The following is a 22,025-nucleotide window of genomic DNA, read 5'->3' on the forward strand; positions in this document are numbered from 1 at the left end:
AGCTGAATTAAAAGATTTATAAAAATCAGAGGAACTTATACTTTCGATCGTGAATTAAGATATTTAGCAAAAAAGTCGAAAAGGAGGCAGTAAATCGATGTTTAGTGAAATTAAGTTGCGCTCTTGGCTATGGATGCAAGATGAACCAATTTTGACATACCTCTGCCACTAAGGCTACGTTGGCTGGGCTGACAGTTTTATACATTAAATTCTAGAGCTGGTAGATAAAGGTCGATTTTGACACACAGCAACATAAAAGGAAACAGAAAGAAATAACATAAAAGCAGGCTGAAAAGAATGGCGTCGAGAGTACCAATCAAAGAACTGAAGGTCAGAACAGGTATGTTGTACATGAAAGAGAGAAAAAATAGGAAGAGCGGTAGGAGTTATAAGAAATTACTATTAAGCTAGATTAGATTGAGCCAACATAGCAAGTCATATATATTCAAAAAAAGAAACGTCAATAATATTAATTCGTCTGGAGTCACGTCAAAGACTCATCAAGAAAGGACTTCCTGGGCTGACGCAAATCAGCACTGACAATGCCAGCAGACGGGTGAAAAATAAAGTGCACAGGGTTTGCCGGAAGTATGTTAAGCCGTTCCCAGTGAGACGCTCGTAGTTGAAATTCTGGACACACTAAAACAGATATTTTTTGTCGTAGGTAAAAGGTAAAATGCATAACCACTTACCTCAGGTTTCATTTTTTGGCTGACCAGGAAACCTACCCTGAGCACATAGTTTACCGCGCACCTCTCGTAACACTGTTACACCAGCCATATATTAGAGGAAGTGGAAAAACACTTCCAGTGGACACACAGTGGATTTAAGGCAGTTATTTTTGGCGAAAACACCTCAGGAAACGAAGTATCATCTTCCAAACTGGCTAAAAAAACAAGTAAGCGCATTTCGATGGGTGCTGTTGGTACTGCACTTGAGTGCGACCGGACCTGAATGGTCAAAAATAGCGACTTTTTCGATTTAATGAACAGAAATACAATATATGTTTGAGGGTAGTTTGTTGAAAGCAAGGCTGAGTTATGCATGTCGACTTTGCTTCACCGGCCCTACTACCAAAAAATACTTTTACATCCACATTAGTAATCCCTGGTATTAGCAAACCAAAAAGAGTGAGAGATCTTTTTCAGGTGGGCTCTTTACAACTTTCCTGTTCGCAGGAGTCGTGTTGTCATCAAAGTGGAAATTTTACCTTAAAACGGATCAGACTAAAGTATCGGAAAATGAAACTGAAATCTAAATATATGTGAGGAGAGATTTTTTTTGAGTTTTTCTAGCCAAAATATTGATGCACTAAGCAGTATGTCAGTATGATATGTGTAAAGCAAACTTCGTAAAACTGCCCATAAGGCGTCCACCATTGATATATCTTCGTCAACCATCTTCGCAGTTCCATTTTGTATGGACCCACCACGATTTCATTCTTGACCTTACTTTCAGTATGAGTATCCTAACTGGCTACGAAACTGAGAAAATCCTCACTTGGTTTTCCCCTCTGTAAAGCTTTTTAAATATTTCAAGGGTAAGTTGTGTGAATCCTTTCAAGAAACTTTTAATAACTCCACCCAGGATAAGATTCAGACAGCATAGAATCTTAAATTCGCAAGGTTCGTCGTTAAAAATAAGATGATATTCGTCACCTTGCGACCCTAGGCCTTCTCAGCCTTCAAATCGAAATTCCTCATCGATTGGCAGAGTCTCCTAAGAAGCTGGTATGTACCACTCCATTCGTTATGAATGCCCCTTCTGTGTACTAAAGGTCAACAAATCTGTCCAGTCTCAGTAGATGATGCCTCGCCTGATTTCCTCAATCATTCCCATCACAACTTATCAATGTAATCAATGAACTGGTATTGGTCCTTAAATCACGGCCGAAACTGCGGCGAGGAAAGCAAGGTCATCATGTGCCTTCTATCCGAATGCTCAGCACTAACTAGAATTAGGCCACGAACACTAGGAAAACAATTCTCTGATCACCTCAAAGGAATCTCTAGATTGGAATTAAAGAGGAGTCACCCTTTATGGCCTTCATCAAGGATATTTTCTTCGAATTGACACATCCTATGTACTTACTTACCCCACTAAGCCACGAATATTAGAAAAAATCTAATAATTTCTATTCAAAGTTTCAGAAAAAGACGCCCAAGGAAAAGGAGGCTCCTGTAGAAGTTATAGCGCCATCAAATCAAGTTATACCCGCCTTTAATGAACCAGCGCCAACCCCAGCTTCCCAGGAGCCAATTGATTTAATAACAAAGGACCTATTTGAAGATGTATTGGAGAAACAGTTTGGAAAATGCAGCATAACGGATTTCCAAGTTAAGGAAAGTTCAGGTGGTGGTGAAAACTATATGTCTTGCATGTTTCGGGTTCACATCGAGGTCGAAAAAGAAGGTAAAATTGGCAATATTTAATCACAATATTATAATGTTATAATGAAGACGGTCATTTCAAATTATATAGTTTTCATTTTTCAGATGGAACCACTGGTTCTTATGACTACATTGTAAAGTTAATGCCACCCAATGACCCACAAGCCGAACTTAAGAAGAGCATGGCTGCATTCCCAAAGGAAGTTGAAATGTATGAGAAACTTGTCCCGCAATTCGAACAAGCCTTTCATGAAATCGGTGTTGACACTGAATTCTCCCCGAAGTGCTGGAAAACGATGAATGATCCGCAATTGTTAATCATGGAGGATTTGACTACTCGAAAATTCAAAAACATTGATCGCCTCAAAGGAATGGACATGGAACATACTAAGCTGGTCCTAACGAAATTAGCACAGTTCCATGCGGCATCGGCTTGTATTTATGAAAAATCAGGACCATATTCGGAACAAATGAGGAATGGAATGGTTGACAGATCCAAATCAGGAGATTTAGTAGACATGCAGAAAACACATTGGGCTGGACTGTGCCAGCTTTTCCGATTCTGGAACACATGTGGAGAATATGTAGATCAACTGGTGAGTTCCTGTGACAAATGTTGGGCTTTCATGTTCTAGTTATTCTGCACGTTAAAAAAAGAAACAATTAATGATATTTTTGAATACTCTATTATCAGGAATCATTGACGGATCGAATCATCGAGATATATTCACAATCAATGGACGCAGATCCTAATGAATTCAATGTCCTTCTTCACGGAGATCTCTGGGCAAACAACATAATGTTCCAGCATGATGAAAACGGTCATCCAAAAGAAGTTATATTTGTTGATTTACAACTTTCCAGATATGCTTCCCCAATGCAGGATTTGATGTACTTGATTTTCTCGTCAACTGATATTTCGATAAAGGTCGATGAGTTTCATAGTCTCCTGAAATTTTATCACAGAGAACTTGTGAAAAATTTGACCCTTTTGAAATATCCAAAGGAACCTCCTACTCTTATGGATTTAAATATCACCTTGTTGAAAAGAGGTTTTTACGGTAATGTGAAATTTAGTAAACCCTTTGAACTTGCCTTTTACGTTTGTCTGATTCCAGGTATTATTGTTTGTACAACTGTTATGCCTGTCGTTCTCTTAGAACCTACAGAGAATGCAAATATTGAACACTTCTTCGGGGACTCAGAGGAGGCACAAGAGTTTAAGATAAAAATGTTCACAAATCCAAAACTTATAAAATCATGTGAGATTATATTTCGGTTTTTAGGTAATAAAGGCGCTTTTGACATTTAAAGGGCGAGTTTTTATTTGCTTTATATTTAGATATGCCAAAAAAATATTAAAGAAATAATTGGAACTCTGTTTTCGCAGCACCAGAATAGTGGTGACCCAATTCAAATAGTGTGCGATATCTCCTGTAACTGACCAGGAGCTGCGGGGATATACGTGACAAGAATAAAGCCTCCGATTGGATGCGTTCTCAACAAAACTTTGAAACTAACCTTCAAGATTAGGCGCGATCCACTTACCTTCGAGCCTCGAGAGAAGGCACAATGGAAAAGGAAAAAATACTGTAGCTTTTCCCCCTCGATAAGCAGCTTGAAGACCCAGCATTATATCACCCGACCCGCCTATTGAGTTCAATGTGGTAGTTGATGGAAAGACTGCGTTTGCAAGGTATCCCAGACAGAAGCAGGTGACTTCTGTTTTCCTTCGGATGCCTCTGAGAGTATGTGACGCTTTTAGGACTTGGATCAAGCAATGTTGTTGATGACAAGAATGATCCCAGTTAATATTCTAGGACAAGAAAGCATATGTCCGTTCAAGCTCTAAAACTTACACGGTTGAGCTGGAGGGGATTTGTCTTTCTGAGATAGATTTTTACACCTCTATGAACAAACAAAAAATTCAACACTTAGATTGTGTTAGGCAATTTACGCAATAAGACGCTTGGTTTTTCCGTTCCATTACTTTCACATTTCTCTTCTGCAAAAAAAACTGAATGACTTCATGTACCAACCAAATAAATTGAAATTGAAAAAAAACGTCAAGCAACCCAAAATTTGGATGATCATTAGCAATCTACTTTAAGGCTTTATTAAGCAAATGTTCGGGACTGCTCACATTAGGAAACACTACAGGATTCAGTCTCAGAAAAGAGCAAGGTCAAATTTTCAGATTTTCCTTCGTGGCTTCGTTAGTGTTCATCAAGGAAACACCCTCTCACCATTCCTCTTTGTACTTGTTATGAACACTGTCACAGGGGATATCTGACGTCTCTAATGTATTTGGATTGACATTTTTCTTCAATAAAATTATCTGGCTCAAGATATTTCACATCAATTAAGTGGAGCGAATTACTTCACAAATGATAGCACTGCGTAACAAAGGAAAGATGCAAAAGTTTTAGTAAAGCCTTTGATCAGAGGTTTCAGTACTGCTTTCCATTTTTTTAATTCTCAATTTTTCGGCGCAGTATAAGGTCTTTCTCAGATGAAACATTTACTTGATACAATAATGTTTCCCATTGTAATTTGTATCTTTTAATTATCGAAGCTATTGCTGACCAAACTAATTTACTTATTGAAGCTATTGCTGAGCAAACTCTATCACCAAATCCTCAGACAAAAATTCTCTTAAGAAAAAAAATTATTGAAGTTAAACTTTTTTTAGTATTAATCCTAATAGATCCATATATTCTTAAAAAGATACAAATAAATAACAAAATAAATTGCACGAAACATGACTAGACTTTAGACTGAAAAGCCTAAAAAGATAACCATCTTATCCGCTCAAACTATGACCATAGGGTGAAACATAATCTCGTTGGAAAGTAGAATGAATATGATGAGGATGGTGATGTCCTGGAATAGGTGCGTAAATATCGGGAGATCGAGTCTTGTGACTATTCGGTTGAGGTTGTCCAGTCAGAAGTTCGGTCATGAAGCTAATATATGTGATAGCCAAGCGAAGTGTTTCAATCCGAGATAGGCGTTTCTCGTAGGCAAATGTTGGGACCTATTTAAATAACATCACTGATGACTAAAGTTCGCAAATCTAGATTACTTTTCTACGTACCTTCCTTCGTAACTTATCAAAAGCCTCATTCAAATTAAACATCCTTCGCCGTTCTCTAATATTCGCGGCACGTCGCTGAGCAATTGATGCCACTCGACGACGTGGTTTCTTGGATGTGTGATTTGGAGCAGGAAGGGCACCACGAGGTGACAATCTTTGGTTAGCTATGTTTCCAACTTGAGATCGAGGCCAGATTGCTTAAATTTTAAGATACATTTATAAAAAAGATTATCAATGGAACGTAGACATTTTCATTATCATAATCAAAATCCTTGTTTTGAAAATCCCACAGGCTTGTCTAGACAGAGAAGATGAAATACTAACACTAATCTAACTGTTGAACTGTATTCAGTTCTGTCAATAACTCTTTCTTCCAGTTCTTATAATGACGGTCCCCATACTCGAATAAAAACGAGAAGTGGGCTTTTTCTTTGGGGCAATATGCAACGGTTTCCAAGCTCAAGGATATGCTATCCTAAGGGTGCCAAACTGGGTGATTGACGAGCGGACGGAAAAAACGCAATTTGCAGCGATAGCCAGGCTGCACGGAGGATGTTGAGTAGTCCTTTGATCGTCTCGGAAATCGTTCAGAAATGCAGAAATCATTTGAACTCTACCTCTAGATTCAACACGACTCTGTATACCTGGTCACTGTGGGGGAAATGAAATCTCGGAGCTTTAGCAAAAGAGGGCTCAATTACTCCTATGCCGGGGCCGGAACCAGCAATTGGAGTGTGAGTAGCCGTGGAGTCAACGCTGGCAGGTGGCAGAACTAGAATGCTGCTAGATATACCAAACTTTTCCTGTCAGAAACTAACATGCATATCGCAAAGCTTCTCCTGTATTCTGACAGGCTATAGAATTGTACAAGATGATACGTGTCCCTCCTGTAATGAGGAAACGGAACCCACGGAGCATTTTTTATTTGAACGCCTCATATATGAATGAATGAACTACTAACTACTTTCGGCCAGGATGCTTCCAAGACATATAGTAAGTACACCAGCATCTGCACTGAATGAAACCCTTGCCACCTTTTTCATCCAAAGATTAGTAACTATAAACAAGGCTCTGTTTTTATTAATTCATGATTACTTAGCTGACTTGTTTTGAATAAGGCAGTCCATGAGGCACGCTAAGGTAGGAGTATAATTACAAAGAAGTCTACATCCAAAGGGCTTCTCTAGCCCCGTAAAACTTCCTGTTGGGGACCATTTGATTCTCTAGAACGTAAAACTTATCGGGCTTATATGAGCTAGCCATTATTCAAGCGCACACCATGAACTCCTATCTAGATAACTACTGGCAAAAGTATCGTGGTTGTCGGTGTCGTGCTTGGTATTGGATTAATGTTGCCGTTGGTATTGGAAGTCTGCCCCAACTCAGCAGTAAAAGCAACCCGCCATCTTTCTAAATCATCGGATCTGTGGGCGCTCTAGTAATTAATTAATCAGTATCTAGGAACAGTGAGGTACTCAAAGTCAGTGATAACAAATCCGTAATCGTAGTGAAAATTATGCTACCAACCCGGGCCAGAAGGGAATATTATGTGGCCCCCAAATTAGAACCCTTTATTTATTCTTCAAATGCTGGACGCACAAGAATTCTCCTATCCCCGCAACAAGCCTGGATCCTAGTAATTTATCAATAACTTCCTGCCATTACTGAGAATTTGAAGTCAAACAAAAGTGAGAAAAGGAATGAATTCGCATCTCCTTCTCGACGACTGTTGAAAGGGTTACATTAGCTATCATTGGGCCAAGAAACAGCAGTTATTATTTTCAATGAATATGTTTTCGTATAGTAGCTCAGTCCAAAATTATCCGTCGGGTTTGAAAGTAACATGTCATTTTTTTCTATCGTAATTCCATTCCCAAGTACTTCATAGTCGAAGAACTCAATCGGAGACTTGACCTTGCCGCACGTCAACTGGGATAGTACTATAGAAATGGACTTTTTCGAAAGTTATTTGTCGTTAGATTCCTTGTGAGAGCCTCGAAAATTATTTGTATTTACTATTCCCATAAAATTGACGTGGTGACTAAATCTTGAACTTCAGCGAATTGGGCAATATTTGGAATGCAGGATCGTTGTTTCCTTCTTCCCGAGCAAATTATCCAGTTTTTTTTCAAGATCTTAGTTGTAGGACCAATATCCTTTAAAATGTCCTGGTAGACATGTATTCGAACACCTTTTAGAGCAGAATCCTTAGTAGCACACCAGAAACCATTTTTTCATATTCCATGGCATTAAAAATATACCATTCCCCGACGGGAAATCTTCATTCTTACTTTGGCTTGCCTTATTAATAATGTTTCGCTCGGGAGGAACATAGAACTCCCTAAATGTCTGAAGCCAACAGGCGAAAAATCGTCTAAAGCGAAACTACTATCAAATTTAAGTTGCATATATTGAGTCCTTTTCAATATTAAGATAATCCACTCCTAGAAAATATTACAACGTTGTTCTATACTCTCTGGTTAAAAAGGAACTCCTTATTCTAATTTCGCCCTAATTTCTCTATGAATATAGATTCCTAAAAATCTTGCATTACTACAATAAAACTCATCCTCTGAACTCACCTAAATCAGGACATGGAAATCCAGGTATTAAATCCGGATATGGTACAATTGGTGGCGGTGCATCCTGACTCCAAATCGGAGTAAAAGGTACTTCCGGAATATATCCTGGTTCCGGATGCTGCATAAAGATGTAGTCAAATTTATTTAATCGTAGCATAGATAGTCCTTAACCGAATATCACTAATTTAACCAATTCAAATTAGAGAATAGAATGATATAAAAAAAGCTCTCACTGAAAAACTGGCAAGGTAACGTACAGCTGTGCTGCCATTTTCCCAACTCTCGCCGGGAAATACAGACATTTCCACTCAAATATGCACTTTATTGATGAATTCACTCAGAAGATAATTTAGGTGCAAAAAACACCAATTACGAAAAGGTTATAAAAATATCCTTTATCAGTTCACTACTTGTTTCTTTTCGAAAAGTTCAGGACAAACTACAAGGATATGCAGAAGATTGAAATTATCCTGACATGAAATTTTTGATGCAAGGATGAGTTTCTCCGCCCTGTTTTGTGTTGATGTCCTGGCAAATGTTTCATGGAGCCATATTGTACGTTTCCTATTGGTTGAACTGGAAGGGGCTGTTTACAACAGGCGGAGCAGGATAATATAGCAAACTTGCCTGGAAAAGGGAGAGAATGCTCACATAAGTTCGCACGTATAAATGCAATGGCATGGACTGTGTATTATTAATAAATAACTTTAGGAAAACTCCTGGATGCAGGCGTACTTGATACTTGGCAGGATGCGCAGTGATGCATGTTTGGACATATTTAAGGATTATGCTGATGTATGTATATAATGTATGTATATATCTATAAAATTGTTAACACTGACTAATTTAATTAACTTTCTATTTTTGTTCGATCAGCGTTTAAGAAGAACGATTCGAATTTGGAATGTATTCACAATTAATTACAAAAATCGTCAATATGGAAATAGATAAAGAAGAAAGTTAAATTTTATAACTGACTCCTTAATTAAATTCAATTGACTATGAACGAACTTTAGGATAGAAGAAAAGTTTGTTATTTTGAAAATGATACATTTCTTTTTTGTGGGTGGTGAAATGCATTCACGCACAAAAGTGCTGAACTATTGTCTCTACTGTCTCTGTCTGATAGATTACCAGATGAAACACCCCCTGTTGCATCTAGAACACTAAGCCGGAACAATTTTACACATTATCTCAGGGAAGGCCTATTCAATATAGGAGCAAAACCCCGTGGTTCAGGGAGCATCAGCTACCCTAGTATCCCTCCTATCAATCTCCATCTTTTTCGCTTTAAAAATGCTCTGCAGCATGGCCTCACCTTCAACGGAAGAAAAAGTGTGACAGGCATCATCCAGCACATCCTTGCAATAAATGCAGCCGAACTACCGTGATTTCCTAATTGCTTGCAGGTAGGACCACTGAGCAGTTGAGTACACCATTCTTTGGATTGAATCACGTTCGTACGTTTTTGAAGAAACGAGCGGTGCTCTATTTCCTTCTCCCATTCTGAGGTATATGAGCAACTGCTCAGCAGTATGGAGACCGATCGGATGCACTCCTTCTATCACCATTACGACTGGCTTCGAGGCGGTATGATAGACGGACGCAGCTTGAACCCTCTGCGGTGTTGCGAATCTCAGAAACTCATCTTTGTGTCTGTCATAATGCCGAAGTACTTCACCGCGGCCCTCGACAAAGCCAGGACTTCACTAACCAGAATAATGAGGACTGTTAGAACCCTCTCCTTGGTCAGCACAACGACTTCATAGAGCTAGGCAGAATTCAGTTGCAGCCATCCATCTTCCAACTCGCCGCATCATCATTCCCAGTGCGCGCTGAACTTGTTCGTGCGGTAAGCAAGACCGCAAAATCTTCCGCGGGTCCGACCAGATGCGATTCATCAAGCATTTCAAGTCGTAAAAGGCTATCGTAAGGGTTTAGTATAAAAGAGCCGGACCAGATTCCTGACCCGGCCCAAAGTGAACTTTATGTTGCGCTATCCTTCCCGGGTTTCATACCGCAGGACGCGATGCTTTAAATTTTCCCTCAATATACGCAAGAGGTGTCTTGGAATATGGAATCGATTTTCCAGCGTCTCAAGCACCTGGCGCTAGCTAACAAAATTGAAGGCGTCCTTACTCCTAGTCTCCTCCTCCTCCAAGGAGAACCACTCGCCCCCAGTCCCAACCGTATGCTTTAGCTATGATAGTTTGCCCGCTTGGGCCACATCCTCAATCGAATCGATTGTGGATCGTCCGCTCTAAAAATATATTCCATTACATATTGAGCCAATCAGTCTTGGCTTGATGAACTTCTCGAAGAGCTTCCCCGCTGTCTTCAATATTCTGATAGGACGGTGCACTGACGCGCTTCGGGGTTGCCTTTTCTCTTGCTTATCAGCAAAAGCCATGGAACCTTTCAGCGGGAGGGAAGTACACACACTCTCAAACATGCGTTGAAGCCATCCTAACGTATGGCTTTCTTGTATAATAGCAGAGCGCTAAACTTAAAAGGACCACATGTGCATGTTCTACCGGCAAATGAAGATGCTCTCAATGTACTCCTGCACTTCCTCCGCCTAAGTCTCCACATTAAATAAGCTATAGCATGCAGTGCTGTCAGACTACGTGAGTCCCGGTGTTGAACAGCGAAGCCCAACGGCCATGGTAACATCCTAGACAAGAAACAAAAATTTCTCGCAGAAATAGTAGGTAACTATGTAAAATATCTGTACCCATAGATACAACACCTTACGCCACCAGGATTATCCCAACAAAGTTCTTGCTAAGCACAAAATTCAGTTCACTCCAGGGAATGATAAGATACTTTACTCTTATGTAAACTGGGTGAATGAAGAAACCAAAGTACACTTTCTCAGCGCGCTTAATGGGGCTTGGAGGAACGAGTAGACCTACTCCTTCTTGTCCAAACTATGAGAGAGAAAAACGTGTCATCTGGCATATACTCTTGGACCTTGCGCTTTCTGGAATACAGGGAACTGAAGCTAGATGAGTGGTCGTGCAGCGGCCTACCTCAAGGGAGTGTTTTAAGCCCGGTACTTTTCAATCTGTACACAACTTCTCTTTATTCCAAACTCAATGACGCAACTGACATCTACCAATACGCAAATGACCTTATCATCCTTGCTATGGGGGCAGGAAATGATCAGGTGGATAGATTTCTACAAAAACTTGTTGACTTTTTTATGAATAAATGTAACACTCTGAAACTTCCAGTGAACAGAGACAAGTCTAGCGTTATTGCTTTTAGGAGAAATAATGGAAAACCATGTAAAATAGAGATCACATTTCTGGACAAGAAAATTGCGAAATCTCTATCCCTGAAAGATCACATCAATAATACAATCATAAAGGTGAAATAGGCTTCGACGGTAGCAAACTTTGCCACAGGTTTCCTAGGGGATTGAAGCCTAAAAGAGCCGTAAAACTGTTTAGAACTATTAGGAGACCAGTGCTTGATTACGCTGCTAGCTCCACGTTCTTGATGCCCCAATACCTGGAGAACAGAATAGCCACGATTGAAGCGTGTCAGCTGATAAGATGCTTAAGTTGAACTAAGTCTTGACCCCCCCCCCCCCATATCTTTAATAACTTCAAAATCTATGAGGAGGAAAGAAAAGTGGGAACTCTGCTGGTCTGGAGTAGGTCAGGGCAGGGAAGAAGAATACTATGGTGCCTGGTTAAAAGTTAAATTATTTTGAACAAGATGGCACACTCAGCAACAAAGCAGCCTTGATCAGTGGAAACACCATGGTTTCATCCTTTGCAGCTGAAAATAAACAGTGGGTGATGAAGATTGAAATCAAATAGGACTGGCAAGATGAATACCAGGCAACGTCGAGATTAAAAGGCAAAGATTTCGGGGCAATTTTTCCGGAACTGCCCATTAGAATACCAACTTTTATCTCAACAAATAGTGTAGCAATTGTAAAAACTTTCAATAGACTTCACTCAAACCATGTCTACAGCAAACCTTTCCTATCGATGGCTGGGACATGATTTGAGCCCCGAACCTAACATAGTCATTCGCATCGACAGCCAAGCAGCTGCTAAGGCCTTGTACTTAATTACGATATAATCCAAACTGGCCTATAAGAGACCATGCCGCCAAATTCGGCATACTCTACGTACTTCCAAAACTGCGGAGAAGAGAGATAAATCTTCATGCGCTTCCTTTGCAATTGTCCAGTTTTAACTAGAGCCAGGCTACGAACATTAGATAAGCAATTCTTTGATGACCTCAGAGAGATCTCTAGCTGCAGGATGGGAAAACTACTTTGTTTCGTGAATGCTAGGATGCTACCGACTGATTCTAAAGATCCGAGCTGGCTGAACTCTGCGCCTTTCCTCCATTTTGATGGACAGGATATCTACAGGGATGGTCTAAGAAAGCAAAAAACAGAATTTTTTCGTTTTAAAAAAAATCAGTAATGTAAATAACAAACGAAATAGGCGCTTTCTGAGTCAATAATGAAAATGATATCCCGATAACTCAGTATATTCAATCAGTGGGAGTATACCTTGAATCCCAAACTTAACCCAAAACTTAGAATTCAGATGAAAGACAGTTCACACAAAATAATCAGTGGATTCTCTTCAATCGCAGGTGATGAAAGAGTCTGTTCAACAACACTTTCGATACCATCGTGATTCCTCCCGCAAAAAATTAACCGTGTTGTTGAATATTGTTCAGAACATTAACCAGTTTGGTAAAGGTTGAAATATATCCGATGCTTCGAAATAGCCAAGAGGTCAAGAATTGAATAACGATACTTGGGAGAAGCATCTCGTCCCAGTTCTATTTCTATTCTGAAAAGGTCAAAAAGCTTTTCACGTGCTATATGAGCTATCTACCAAATCTAACGTACTCTGGGGGGAAGAATAAAACATGTCCATTAATATCTCCCAGTTATGAGTCCTGATGTTTACTTTAGGACATACTATAAGTGGGTATTTTTTATTCTGTTCGCTTATCTACGTCTCTTCGGTTTACTTACTCCATTTGCATAACCGTACAATGTCTGCGCACAAAATTCTTTGAACGTAAACGTTGCAGAACTCCGCCTTCTATAAATTCATCCCCCAAGATAGACCACACCCTCGCTATAAGCAGAGATGATGTATGTCAGTTTAATGATTTCATTATTAATTTTTCCCCTAGAGTCGAGGATGCGAGGTATATTACAAAAAGTAGCAATACTAAACAGATGTTTCCGTATCATTGATATGCAACCCCTCTTTGATTTTACTCCCTACCGGGAAGCCAGTCGTGCACCCTTTAGAGCTCGTGTCAAAATATTTTGGTATGCAACTTGTTGTGGTTTTAAAGATTTTAAAGGATTAAATGAGATTTCAAGTATTGACTGATTATAAGTAATTGAAATGATTTGGATAATAACCGTGAGAAAAGGGATAAAAGCGGGGGAGAATTTTCGAATAGATATCGACTCTGAATAATAAGAAATTTAATACAAAACTTCATAGTAAGGATAAGAAAATAAAAAGATACTTTCTGAAGTTTTATTTGCGATTATCAGAGAACTGAAGTAATCTTCTTTTGCCCGATTTTGGAGAAAAAGATTGTTTTCTTATTTTAAGAAGCTGACGCAATGTATTTCAGTCGCTGCCATTTAATGCCTCAGATGACCCCGGATAGGATCGAGTAACTAGCGAACAGTGGCCAAATTTAAAGTTTCCCACCATGAGAAGATTCTTGCATGAAGTTTCAAATATGAAGATTGTTAGAATTTTACTTATTTTCATTTGTCAGTAGACAAACACTTTTTTATTTTCGTTCTGCGAACCATCTCTTTTCAAAATTTTACCCCAAAACTCGTTCAACTCCATGCAATTTCATCCCTTTTACAAATTACCTAATTCACTCCAATAACTCATAATCTGAATTTATTAAATCTTAACATCAACAAGCCCTCAACACCCGAAAACCATATCATCCCTGTGTGTCCCACACAAGAAATGAAGGGGTGTGAATGCACATTCTAAACGAATTGACTTTTGATTAGGGGCAGCTGCCTGAGATTAGTTACGTTTAGTTAAGCGTAAACCCTCAAAATATAGAGCAATCATATTTTGACTCTTTTATTAAATCCTATTAGCATCTTCCTCATATGTGCAGCGTCCTGAAAATCTCATAACATCGCTCCTGTCATGATACATCTGTAACAGGGGCAAGTTAGAGAGATAGAGAACAAGTGCACGATGCAATATTTGAAATTTGACATGGGAACGCAATAATGAACATCAGGTTGCTTGCAGTTTTGCTTTATTAATTTGGTAAATTAGGCATGCAATAAGGCAAGGTCACGCTAGTCGCCTCAGGATAAAAGAGAGTGTTTGACCGGTTTTTCAGACAGAAGAGGGTGTTTTTCTGATGGCACGCAACTCGTCACATGAAAAGAAGACAAAACTCCTATCAACTTTACTTTAGGCTATACAGAGTATCTAAGAGATTCTGGAAAGCAGTAAAAAATCATACACCAATTCTTCTAAGGTCACCCCTCTAACATGTATTTATCTATTTTCCTACTTTTTACTCACGCAAAAGATTACCAATTACTTTTCATTTGAGAAGAAAAGCCAACTCAGAAAAAAAGAAACAAAAATTATCTCCAATGAGTTGAATTCGTAAGAATCGCTATAGAAGAAGGACCACAAGACCTCCAAACAATCATGATGAGAAAATACCAATAACCTTAACAGGGTACAAAACCTAAAAGAATGAATCTTATAACTTGGAAACAGTAGAAAAACATTTGTAGATATACAGTATCGACATCCCAGGCGAAATCAAACTGGCACAGCCGCCCAAATATTAGAAACGGAAAAAAATTAGACCCAATTGCAGCGCCGATTGCTATAGAAGACAAAAAGAATGGGGTGGGAGGATGGACTTTAACTTCATCCATTAAAGGAACCCCAATAACATACGATTCTTTTTTGGCTCTTTTTCAAGGAATTACCGCATATTATTATTATTATTATTATTCTGTTAAGTCGCACTGCGTCCTTGAAGAACTATAGTATCTCAAGCAAGCCTATAACCGTCAGGAACTATAATATATTTCCTACTTCCAGATATTTCAACTTTGCATCTGATACTGTTCTCCAATACCCCCTACAGATAAATCTGTAGAAGGCATGCTTTCCGACTCGAAGGCATGCTGGAAAGCTTGAATTTAGTGCCTACGGCGAAGTTAGCCAGAAAGGGAAGTACGGTAACTTTCAATTTGGGAGAAACTGGAAATCTAAATACGGCCGGCCCGTCCGCGGTACTACAGCTCAAATCTACCCGCAAACGGAGGAGGGAGGCTCGGCAGGAGGAAACTTCGGCCTGTCAAAACCTTCTCCTTCACCCTTACCGGGTTTGTGGAAATGGATCCAAGCCGGCGGTAGAAGAGAGCACTGCGAAGGGAAAGAGGATATGGACGTGGCTGTACCACTAGGTGCGGTAACGCCGAGAGAAATCGGACGCGGAAGGTGGGGATAAACTGGAAACCTCGGTGAGATCCACACTGGACGCACCAGACTCTTCTGTCAGCGGTAATGCGCGCAAGAATCGTAAGACCAACACATCTAATGTGACCAACGCTTTATTGTGCTCCACACCAGGGTTTACATCCACGCGTCTCGCGGGGATTAGGACCGGTGTACCGGAAGGTGATCAAATCAGCGAGAGAGATCTCAATGAAGCTGGTCCCTCCCATAGGAATACGGACATGAAGGCGGGAAGAAAGGGGACGTATGCGCAAACTGCAGTCTCTGTTCTGACTGACCTCTAAAGATGACAAAATGTCAAAGGTATAGTCACCATATGGTGCTCCACTTTTTCCTAAATAGACTGAAATTCAGTCATATCAGGAAACTGTAGCGCATCATCTCCATTTTGAGAGCGAAGAACAATGATGGTCTTCTACTCACACAATATAGAGCAAATTGCAGCATCTTCGGTGCGCTCTCACACAATGGAGCTGCGCGCGGAGGATAATGCATACAGGGCCGGAACTCCCTATGAAGGTTCACACTGGGGAAGGGACTACAGAATGAATTTTACCTGTCAGTAACTTCTACACCTTCTAAGGAACAGGCAGAAGAAAGGGAAGCCAGAGACGTGAACGGAACTGACTTGTTGCCGGTTGGAGTGATCGAATCTATGCAACCAGCAAATCAATCAAGGTGCTAAGTGGAAAACAGACGAATGCTCTGCGGGATGAAATGAGATTTTTCATGGATGAGGATATGGGAACTGCAGTACCTCCAAGTGCGGCTTTTCTCAGAAAAATTAAACACGAAGGGATCGAGTTTCTTGCGGCACCGTGTAGAGGAAACCCGTCATACGCGGACTGTGGCATATGCTTCTAACTATTTTCCATAACTCAATAGATTAAGTTTATGTTGAACAACATAAAGATTGGTAAAATCAACCTGTAGCATGCCAAAGCCTCCTCCTATCCGTCGGCAGCTAGACTGACAAAGTCGAAGGACTTCCCCAACATCTTTCTGGTGCAAGAGCCGTGGGTTCGATTTAACAGAATCTGTGGCATTGAATCAGTAAAGGGAGCTAGGATCTTCTACGGTGGAAGATCCATAAGACCGAGACCCTGCGTCCTGATGTCAAGACGGTTAGAGGCAACCATGCTGAGACAGTTCTGTTTCCAGGACTTAACTACGGTCATCATACAATATCAGATAAATGCCGAGAGGAAAAACATCATAGTTGCATCCACTTATTTACCCTATGATTCTTTGTATTCTCCACCGACGCAAGAGCTTAGGGATCTTATGGCGTATGCAGAATCAAGTGGTCTCGATCTCTTAATAGGTTGCGATGCGAATGCTCAACATATTTGTTCGGGCAGTAGCAAATGCAATCTAAGAGGAGAGAAGCTATTTGATTTCATCACTTGAGCTGGTCTCATGACTCCAAACGTAGGATGCGCCCCTACGTTCGTGGGACCGAGAAGAAGTGAAGTAATTGACCTAACAATCTGTACCTCAAAATTGTTAGAGTTGATTACACAATGGCGAATGCTAGACGAGGTCTCCCTGTCAGATCACCGACACTTAGAATTCAATCTGACTATTGCAGGCGAACAGTCTGTAATACAAACACGGAACCATAGGAAAACGGATTGGACAAAATTCAATGAACTTCTTCGCAATAAAGTACAGTTCCCTAGGTGAATAAGGACTCCTTTGGCGCTGGAAGATGAATTGAAAACTCTGAGCTGCACACTTTTAGAGTGCTTTGAATAGGCTTGTCCTATTTCCCGCGACCAAAGCGGTAAAACGGTTCCTTGGTGGAACCGGGAACTGCAAAAACTCAGGCGACTTCTGAATCGTGCTTGCAAAAGTAATAAGAACGAAGACTGGTTAAATTCCTGGAACTCACAGCGTGAATATAAGAGGCTCGTTAGGTGCTCGAAACGAGACTCCTTTAGAGCGTACTGTGAGGAACTGGAAGGCGAAAGAGAGACTTCAAGGCTGTGCAGAGTCCTTAAAAGGAATGAGTCGGCCAAGTTGGACCTTCTTAGAAAATCCGTCCTTTCACGAGCTCTAGACTGGATTCAGTACAGACCATCCGGGAAGTACATCACCCGGAAGAACGGTTAAGAGAAGTGAGAGCGGCGAGACTGGTTGAGCGTCACATTCGCGAGAAGGCGCTAAAGTCGCACTCCCTAAATGAAAACCAAAATGTTTACCAACGTGGAAAATCCTGTGAGTCTGCTCTTCATTCTTTGGTTTCAAAGATGGAGGACGCGACTCTGAAGGGTGAGTACGTGATGTTGTGTTCGTGAACATTGAATTGCTTTTTTTTACTGTGCGCCCTCCCAAAACTCTTTGATGCCGCCAGAGAGCATGGTGTTGACGAAACTCTAATAAAGTGGATCTACGCTATGCTAACGCAGAGTTGTGTGCTGAAGTGGGTGTTGATCGCTACTTAACAACGGAAGCGACGAAAGGCTGCCTTCAAAGAGGTGTGCTATCACCACTTCTGTGGAGTATGCTGATCAACTCACTACTATGCGTACTCCAGAATCTGCCAATACACGTTCAAGCTTATGCGGATAACGTGGCTGTACTGGCTGTTGGTCGAGATCTCGAAATGGTGTGTAGAAATACACACCGCGCCGTTGATTTGATTGACAGTTGGTGTCTCAGGTAAATCCAAATAAAACCACAATGGCATTTTTACAAAAAGGAGGAAACTGAATGGTCTTTGCCTTCCAGAGATGATTGGCACAACCCTTCAACTCTCCGAAGAAGTGAAATATCTAGGAGTTATTCTAGACAAGAAGCTTCTTTGGAACAAACATGTAGAGGTAAAGATGAAACGAGCTCTCACAGCTTATGGCCTGTGTAGGCGGACCTTTGCCTCGACATGGGGACTTAGGTCTCAAGTAGTAATGGGGATATATGTTGCTATCATTAGGCCGATGCTCGCTTAGGCATCCGTAGTGTGGTGGGTTAAAGTGAAGTAGAAGCGTTTTCCCTGTAAACTTGCCACACTGCAAAGAATTGTGTGTCTGGGTATCACCGGTGCCATGAGCACCTCATCCGGCACAGCTCTAAATGCATTACTCAATTTGCAGCCCTTGGATATGTTTATTCAAAGCACTGCAATGAGAGCAGCTCATAGAATAATTCGATTAGATCTATGGGAAAACATTGGGCGTAGGGGGCACAGAGCATTGGAAGAATCATATTTTGGATTTACTCTGGATACCTGGTCATTGTGATGTAGAAGGAAATGAAATCTCGGATGCCTTAGCAAAAGAGGCTTCAATTTTCCCCATGCTCGGACCGGAACCAGCAATTAGCGTGACAGGTGGCGGAGCTTTAATGCTGCTAGACACACCAAACTCTCTCTGTCAGAAGCAAACAAACATACTGCAAAGTTTATCCTGTCGAAAAGCAGGAAGACTTGCAGAAGTATTGTGGGCATTCTGACTGGACATAATTCGCTAGCTGGGCATATGTCCATACGGCCACAAAGATACTTGACCCCAGCCGCAAAAAAAGTCGGAACGGCTGGTTTGACGATGAATGTAAGCTAGCTACGCAACGGAAGAATGCCAAATACCGAGTAATTAATTTTGCATTCTCAAAAAACGCGGGCACGCGCAGACTTTTATCACGAACTCCAGCGAGCGGAGAAGCGACTTCACACACGGAAAAAGGAAGCCTGGGAGAACCAACATGTTTGCGAACTAGAAAAGTACAGGGAGCAACCGCACCAGCCGTGCAAGTTTTACCAAAAGTCAGCAGAATGAGGCCGTGTCTGATTTCCGACAGAATGGGCATATTGGAGCGATGGGTTGAGTACTTTGATGAGCTGATGAACAACCAGAACATCGGCGAGTTGGAGGTCCCACCAACTGAAGACGACGGACAAAGACTGCCACCACCAAGTATAGGAGAAACAGTCCGTGTAATTCATCGGCTAAAAAATCATAAGTCGCCAGGAGTCGATGGAATTACAGCCGAATTAGTTAAATATGGAAGCGACCAGTTACATCAAGTGGTTCATTAACTTGTGCTCAAGGTGTGGGACAGCGCCTGACGTTTGGTAAAGAGGCATTATCGGTCTTATATATAAAAAAGGAGATATCACACAGTGCAGCAACTATAGAGGTATCACGTTGCTGAGTACCATATATAAGATATTCTCCGCTATCTTGCGAGGCTGAATAGCTTTGTACACCCAGAACATCTTTGGCTCATTCCAAAGAGGCTTCACTCCAGGCGAATCAGCATCAGATCAGATTTTCTCTGTACGGCAAGCGATGGAAAAACTGTCGGAATATGGATAACAGCTGCACCATCTATTCATCGACCCAGCCGTCTATGATAGGATAGCCAGGGTAAAACTATACACGGCCATGAGAAAATTCGGTATCCCGTCGAAATTGATAAGACTGACTAGGTTGACCCTGACCAATGTGCGAGGCCAGATAAAAGCAGCAGGATCACTCTGAAGACCATCCGACATTAACATCGGTCTACGACAAGAGAATGCCCTATCATGCGTGCTCTTCAACTTGACCCTGGAGAAACTGATCTGTGATGCTGAGGTAAATGCAAGAAGTACGATCCTCTTTAAGTCCAACCAACTACTGGCCTATGCTGACGAAGGCAAGACAAAATATATGGTGGCAATGTCAGCACCCAAAACCAACCAACCAACAACATCAAACGGCACGGGTCAAACAGGAAGAATAAAGATAGGAGACTACAACTTTGAGACCGTTGATAATTTCTCCTGTCTAGGGTCGAAAATCACAACCGATAACAGCTACGATGATGAAATCCGCGCACGGTGTTGTCAGCCAACAGAGCCTATTTCAGCTTACAAAAACTGTTCCGCTCGAAACGTCTCACCGTAGGGTCAAAGCTCTTACTATACAAGACAATGATCTTGCTAGTCCTCATGTATTCCTTGGAGACTTGGGTCCTTAGCAAAAAGAATTGCGAACTCTTGGCCGCGTTCGAGAGAAAAATCCTCCGAAGAATTTTTGGCCCCCTACATGAGGATGGACGATTCCGTAGCCTACACAATGACGAAATCTATGAGCGATACCATGACCATCCGGTTGTGGATAAAATCCAGCTCAATAGGTTACGGTGGGCGGGTCACTTAATCCGTATGGATGAGGATGATCCCGCCTGGAAAGTCTGTAAGGGCAATATCTATGGTAGAAAAAGAAGACGAGGCAGACCCTGCCTAAGATGGAGCGATGGCGTGGGTCAGGACGCCAGACAGCTTTTAGGGATATCGAACTGGTGGACCTCGGCGCAAAACCGGGATGTCTGGAGTTTCTTATTAAGGCAGGCCTAGACCAGATACCGGTTGTTGCGCCGTTGATAATGATGGTGGGCATATGTTTAGAATAGGAATTATCCAAGATGATACGTATCCATCCCGCAATGAGGAAGCGGAATTCACGGAACATTTTCTATGTGAGTGCCCCGCCTACGGACGCATCAGACATCAGATTTTTGGTGCTGATGTGCTCCAACTGCAGCGGGTAGCATCACATCCACTACCGAAAACCCTACGACACATAAACGAATCCGGGATATTCCTTATGAAGGGATAGACGAAATTTGAAAATCTTGGAAAACTTGAAATGGTTTTACATTGCTATATGGAATGGAAAATTTTACTGTAATCAAGGAGATTCTACTTACCGAAATCGTCGTTGCAGGTATTTATTTGGTTAGGATGGCGGACTTCTCAGCGAATTTGTCGTTAAGTGTTGAATGGTTATCATATTTACGCCTCTGTAGCTCTGCACCAGTATCTTGCGTCGACCACTGTTCCTAAAAAAAACTCACTGCGATGTTCAAGGAGAAAAACTACCGGAAGCAATCCTTTTTTAAAATGGCTGGTATGTGTTTTAATTAGCACCGGACAATCACTCGTTTGACGTAATTCCACTTCCATTTCCGTCACTTAAAAATCTGAACGTTACCGAAAGAAATTTCTCAACGAATTTGTGCTTTGGAAGTTTATCTAGTCCTGAGTTATTTTATTGAAAAGTTTCACAATTGGTAGAGAGATACGATGGCAAGCTGGCGTTGTAGTATGCTCTGCCGGAAAGTTGTCAAAATAATTCAAGCTTTTCAAGTGAATATAGAATAACTGAACCATCTAAATAATTTCCTGAATTTGACTTGAATATTCAAAAAAAGTCTCAAAATTTATTTTCAAGTACAAAAGCTCAGATTAACCACGGTGAATTAATCTTATTCCAGTAAATAGAATGAAAAATTTGAATAAAGCACGTCAAATTCAAATTTGAAATTCAAAGCACAAAGTTCATCTAAGCGCCACCTATTATCAATTTTGATACTACTATTGATACTAATGGATAAACTAATTGCGAATTAATTATTACACCTTGTAGAAACCTAA

General features: G+C 40.9%; 3 protein-coding genes across 5 annotated transcripts in view; 1 reads left to right on the forward strand and 2 right to left on the reverse strand.

Annotated features, from left to right (window-relative positions):
- The window catches only part of LOC119658958, a 113,296-nt gene extending 109,593 nt beyond the window's left edge, over positions 1-3,703 (forward strand). Inside the window, exons 7-10 of the mRNA XM_038066831.1 lie at positions 2,145-2,412; positions 2,496-2,986; positions 3,085-3,451; positions 3,509-3,703. Coding sequence (XP_037922759.1) covers positions 2,145-2,412; positions 2,496-2,986; positions 3,085-3,451; positions 3,509-3,702 — 1,320 coding nt within the window. The 3' untranslated portion in view covers position 3,703. The remainder of the gene's footprint in view (positions 1-2,144; positions 2,413-2,495; positions 2,987-3,084; positions 3,452-3,508) is intronic.
- The window catches only part of LOC119658747, a 58,991-nt gene that overhangs the window by 36,860 nt on the left and 106 nt on the right, over positions 1-22,025 (reverse strand). Inside the window, exon 2 of the mRNA XM_038066430.1 lies at positions 21,299-21,700. The gene's annotated coding sequence lies outside the window, so the exon portion shown is untranslated. The remainder of the gene's footprint in view (positions 1-21,298; positions 21,701-22,025) is intronic.
- Positions 5,080-8,522, reverse strand: LOC119658750 (protein Fer3). 3 transcript variants are annotated; one of them, XM_038066434.1, is made up of 4 exons: positions 8,327-8,522; positions 8,070-8,187; positions 5,488-5,684; positions 5,080-5,427 (listed from the first exon to the last, which is right to left on the reverse strand). In XM_038066434.1, the coding sequence occupies exons 1-4, from the start codon at positions 8,369-8,371 to the stop codon at positions 5,194-5,196; spliced, it is 594 nt and encodes a 197-aa protein (XP_037922362.1). In that variant the 5' UTR covers positions 8,372-8,522; the 3' UTR covers positions 5,080-5,193. The 3 variants fall into 3 exon arrangements, with proteins under 3 accessions (XP_037922362.1, XP_037922363.1, XP_037922361.1); XM_038066435.1 differs by having other exon boundaries at positions 8,070-8,249; positions 8,327-8,514; XM_038066433.1 differs by having other exon boundaries at positions 5,081-5,427; positions 8,303-8,522.

This window comes from Hermetia illucens, chromosome 6, assembly GCF_905115235.1.
Source record: "Hermetia illucens chromosome 6, iHerIll2.2.curated.20191125, whole genome shotgun sequence".
Taxonomy (NCBI): Eukaryota; Metazoa; Arthropoda; class Insecta; order Diptera; family Stratiomyidae; genus Hermetia; species Hermetia illucens.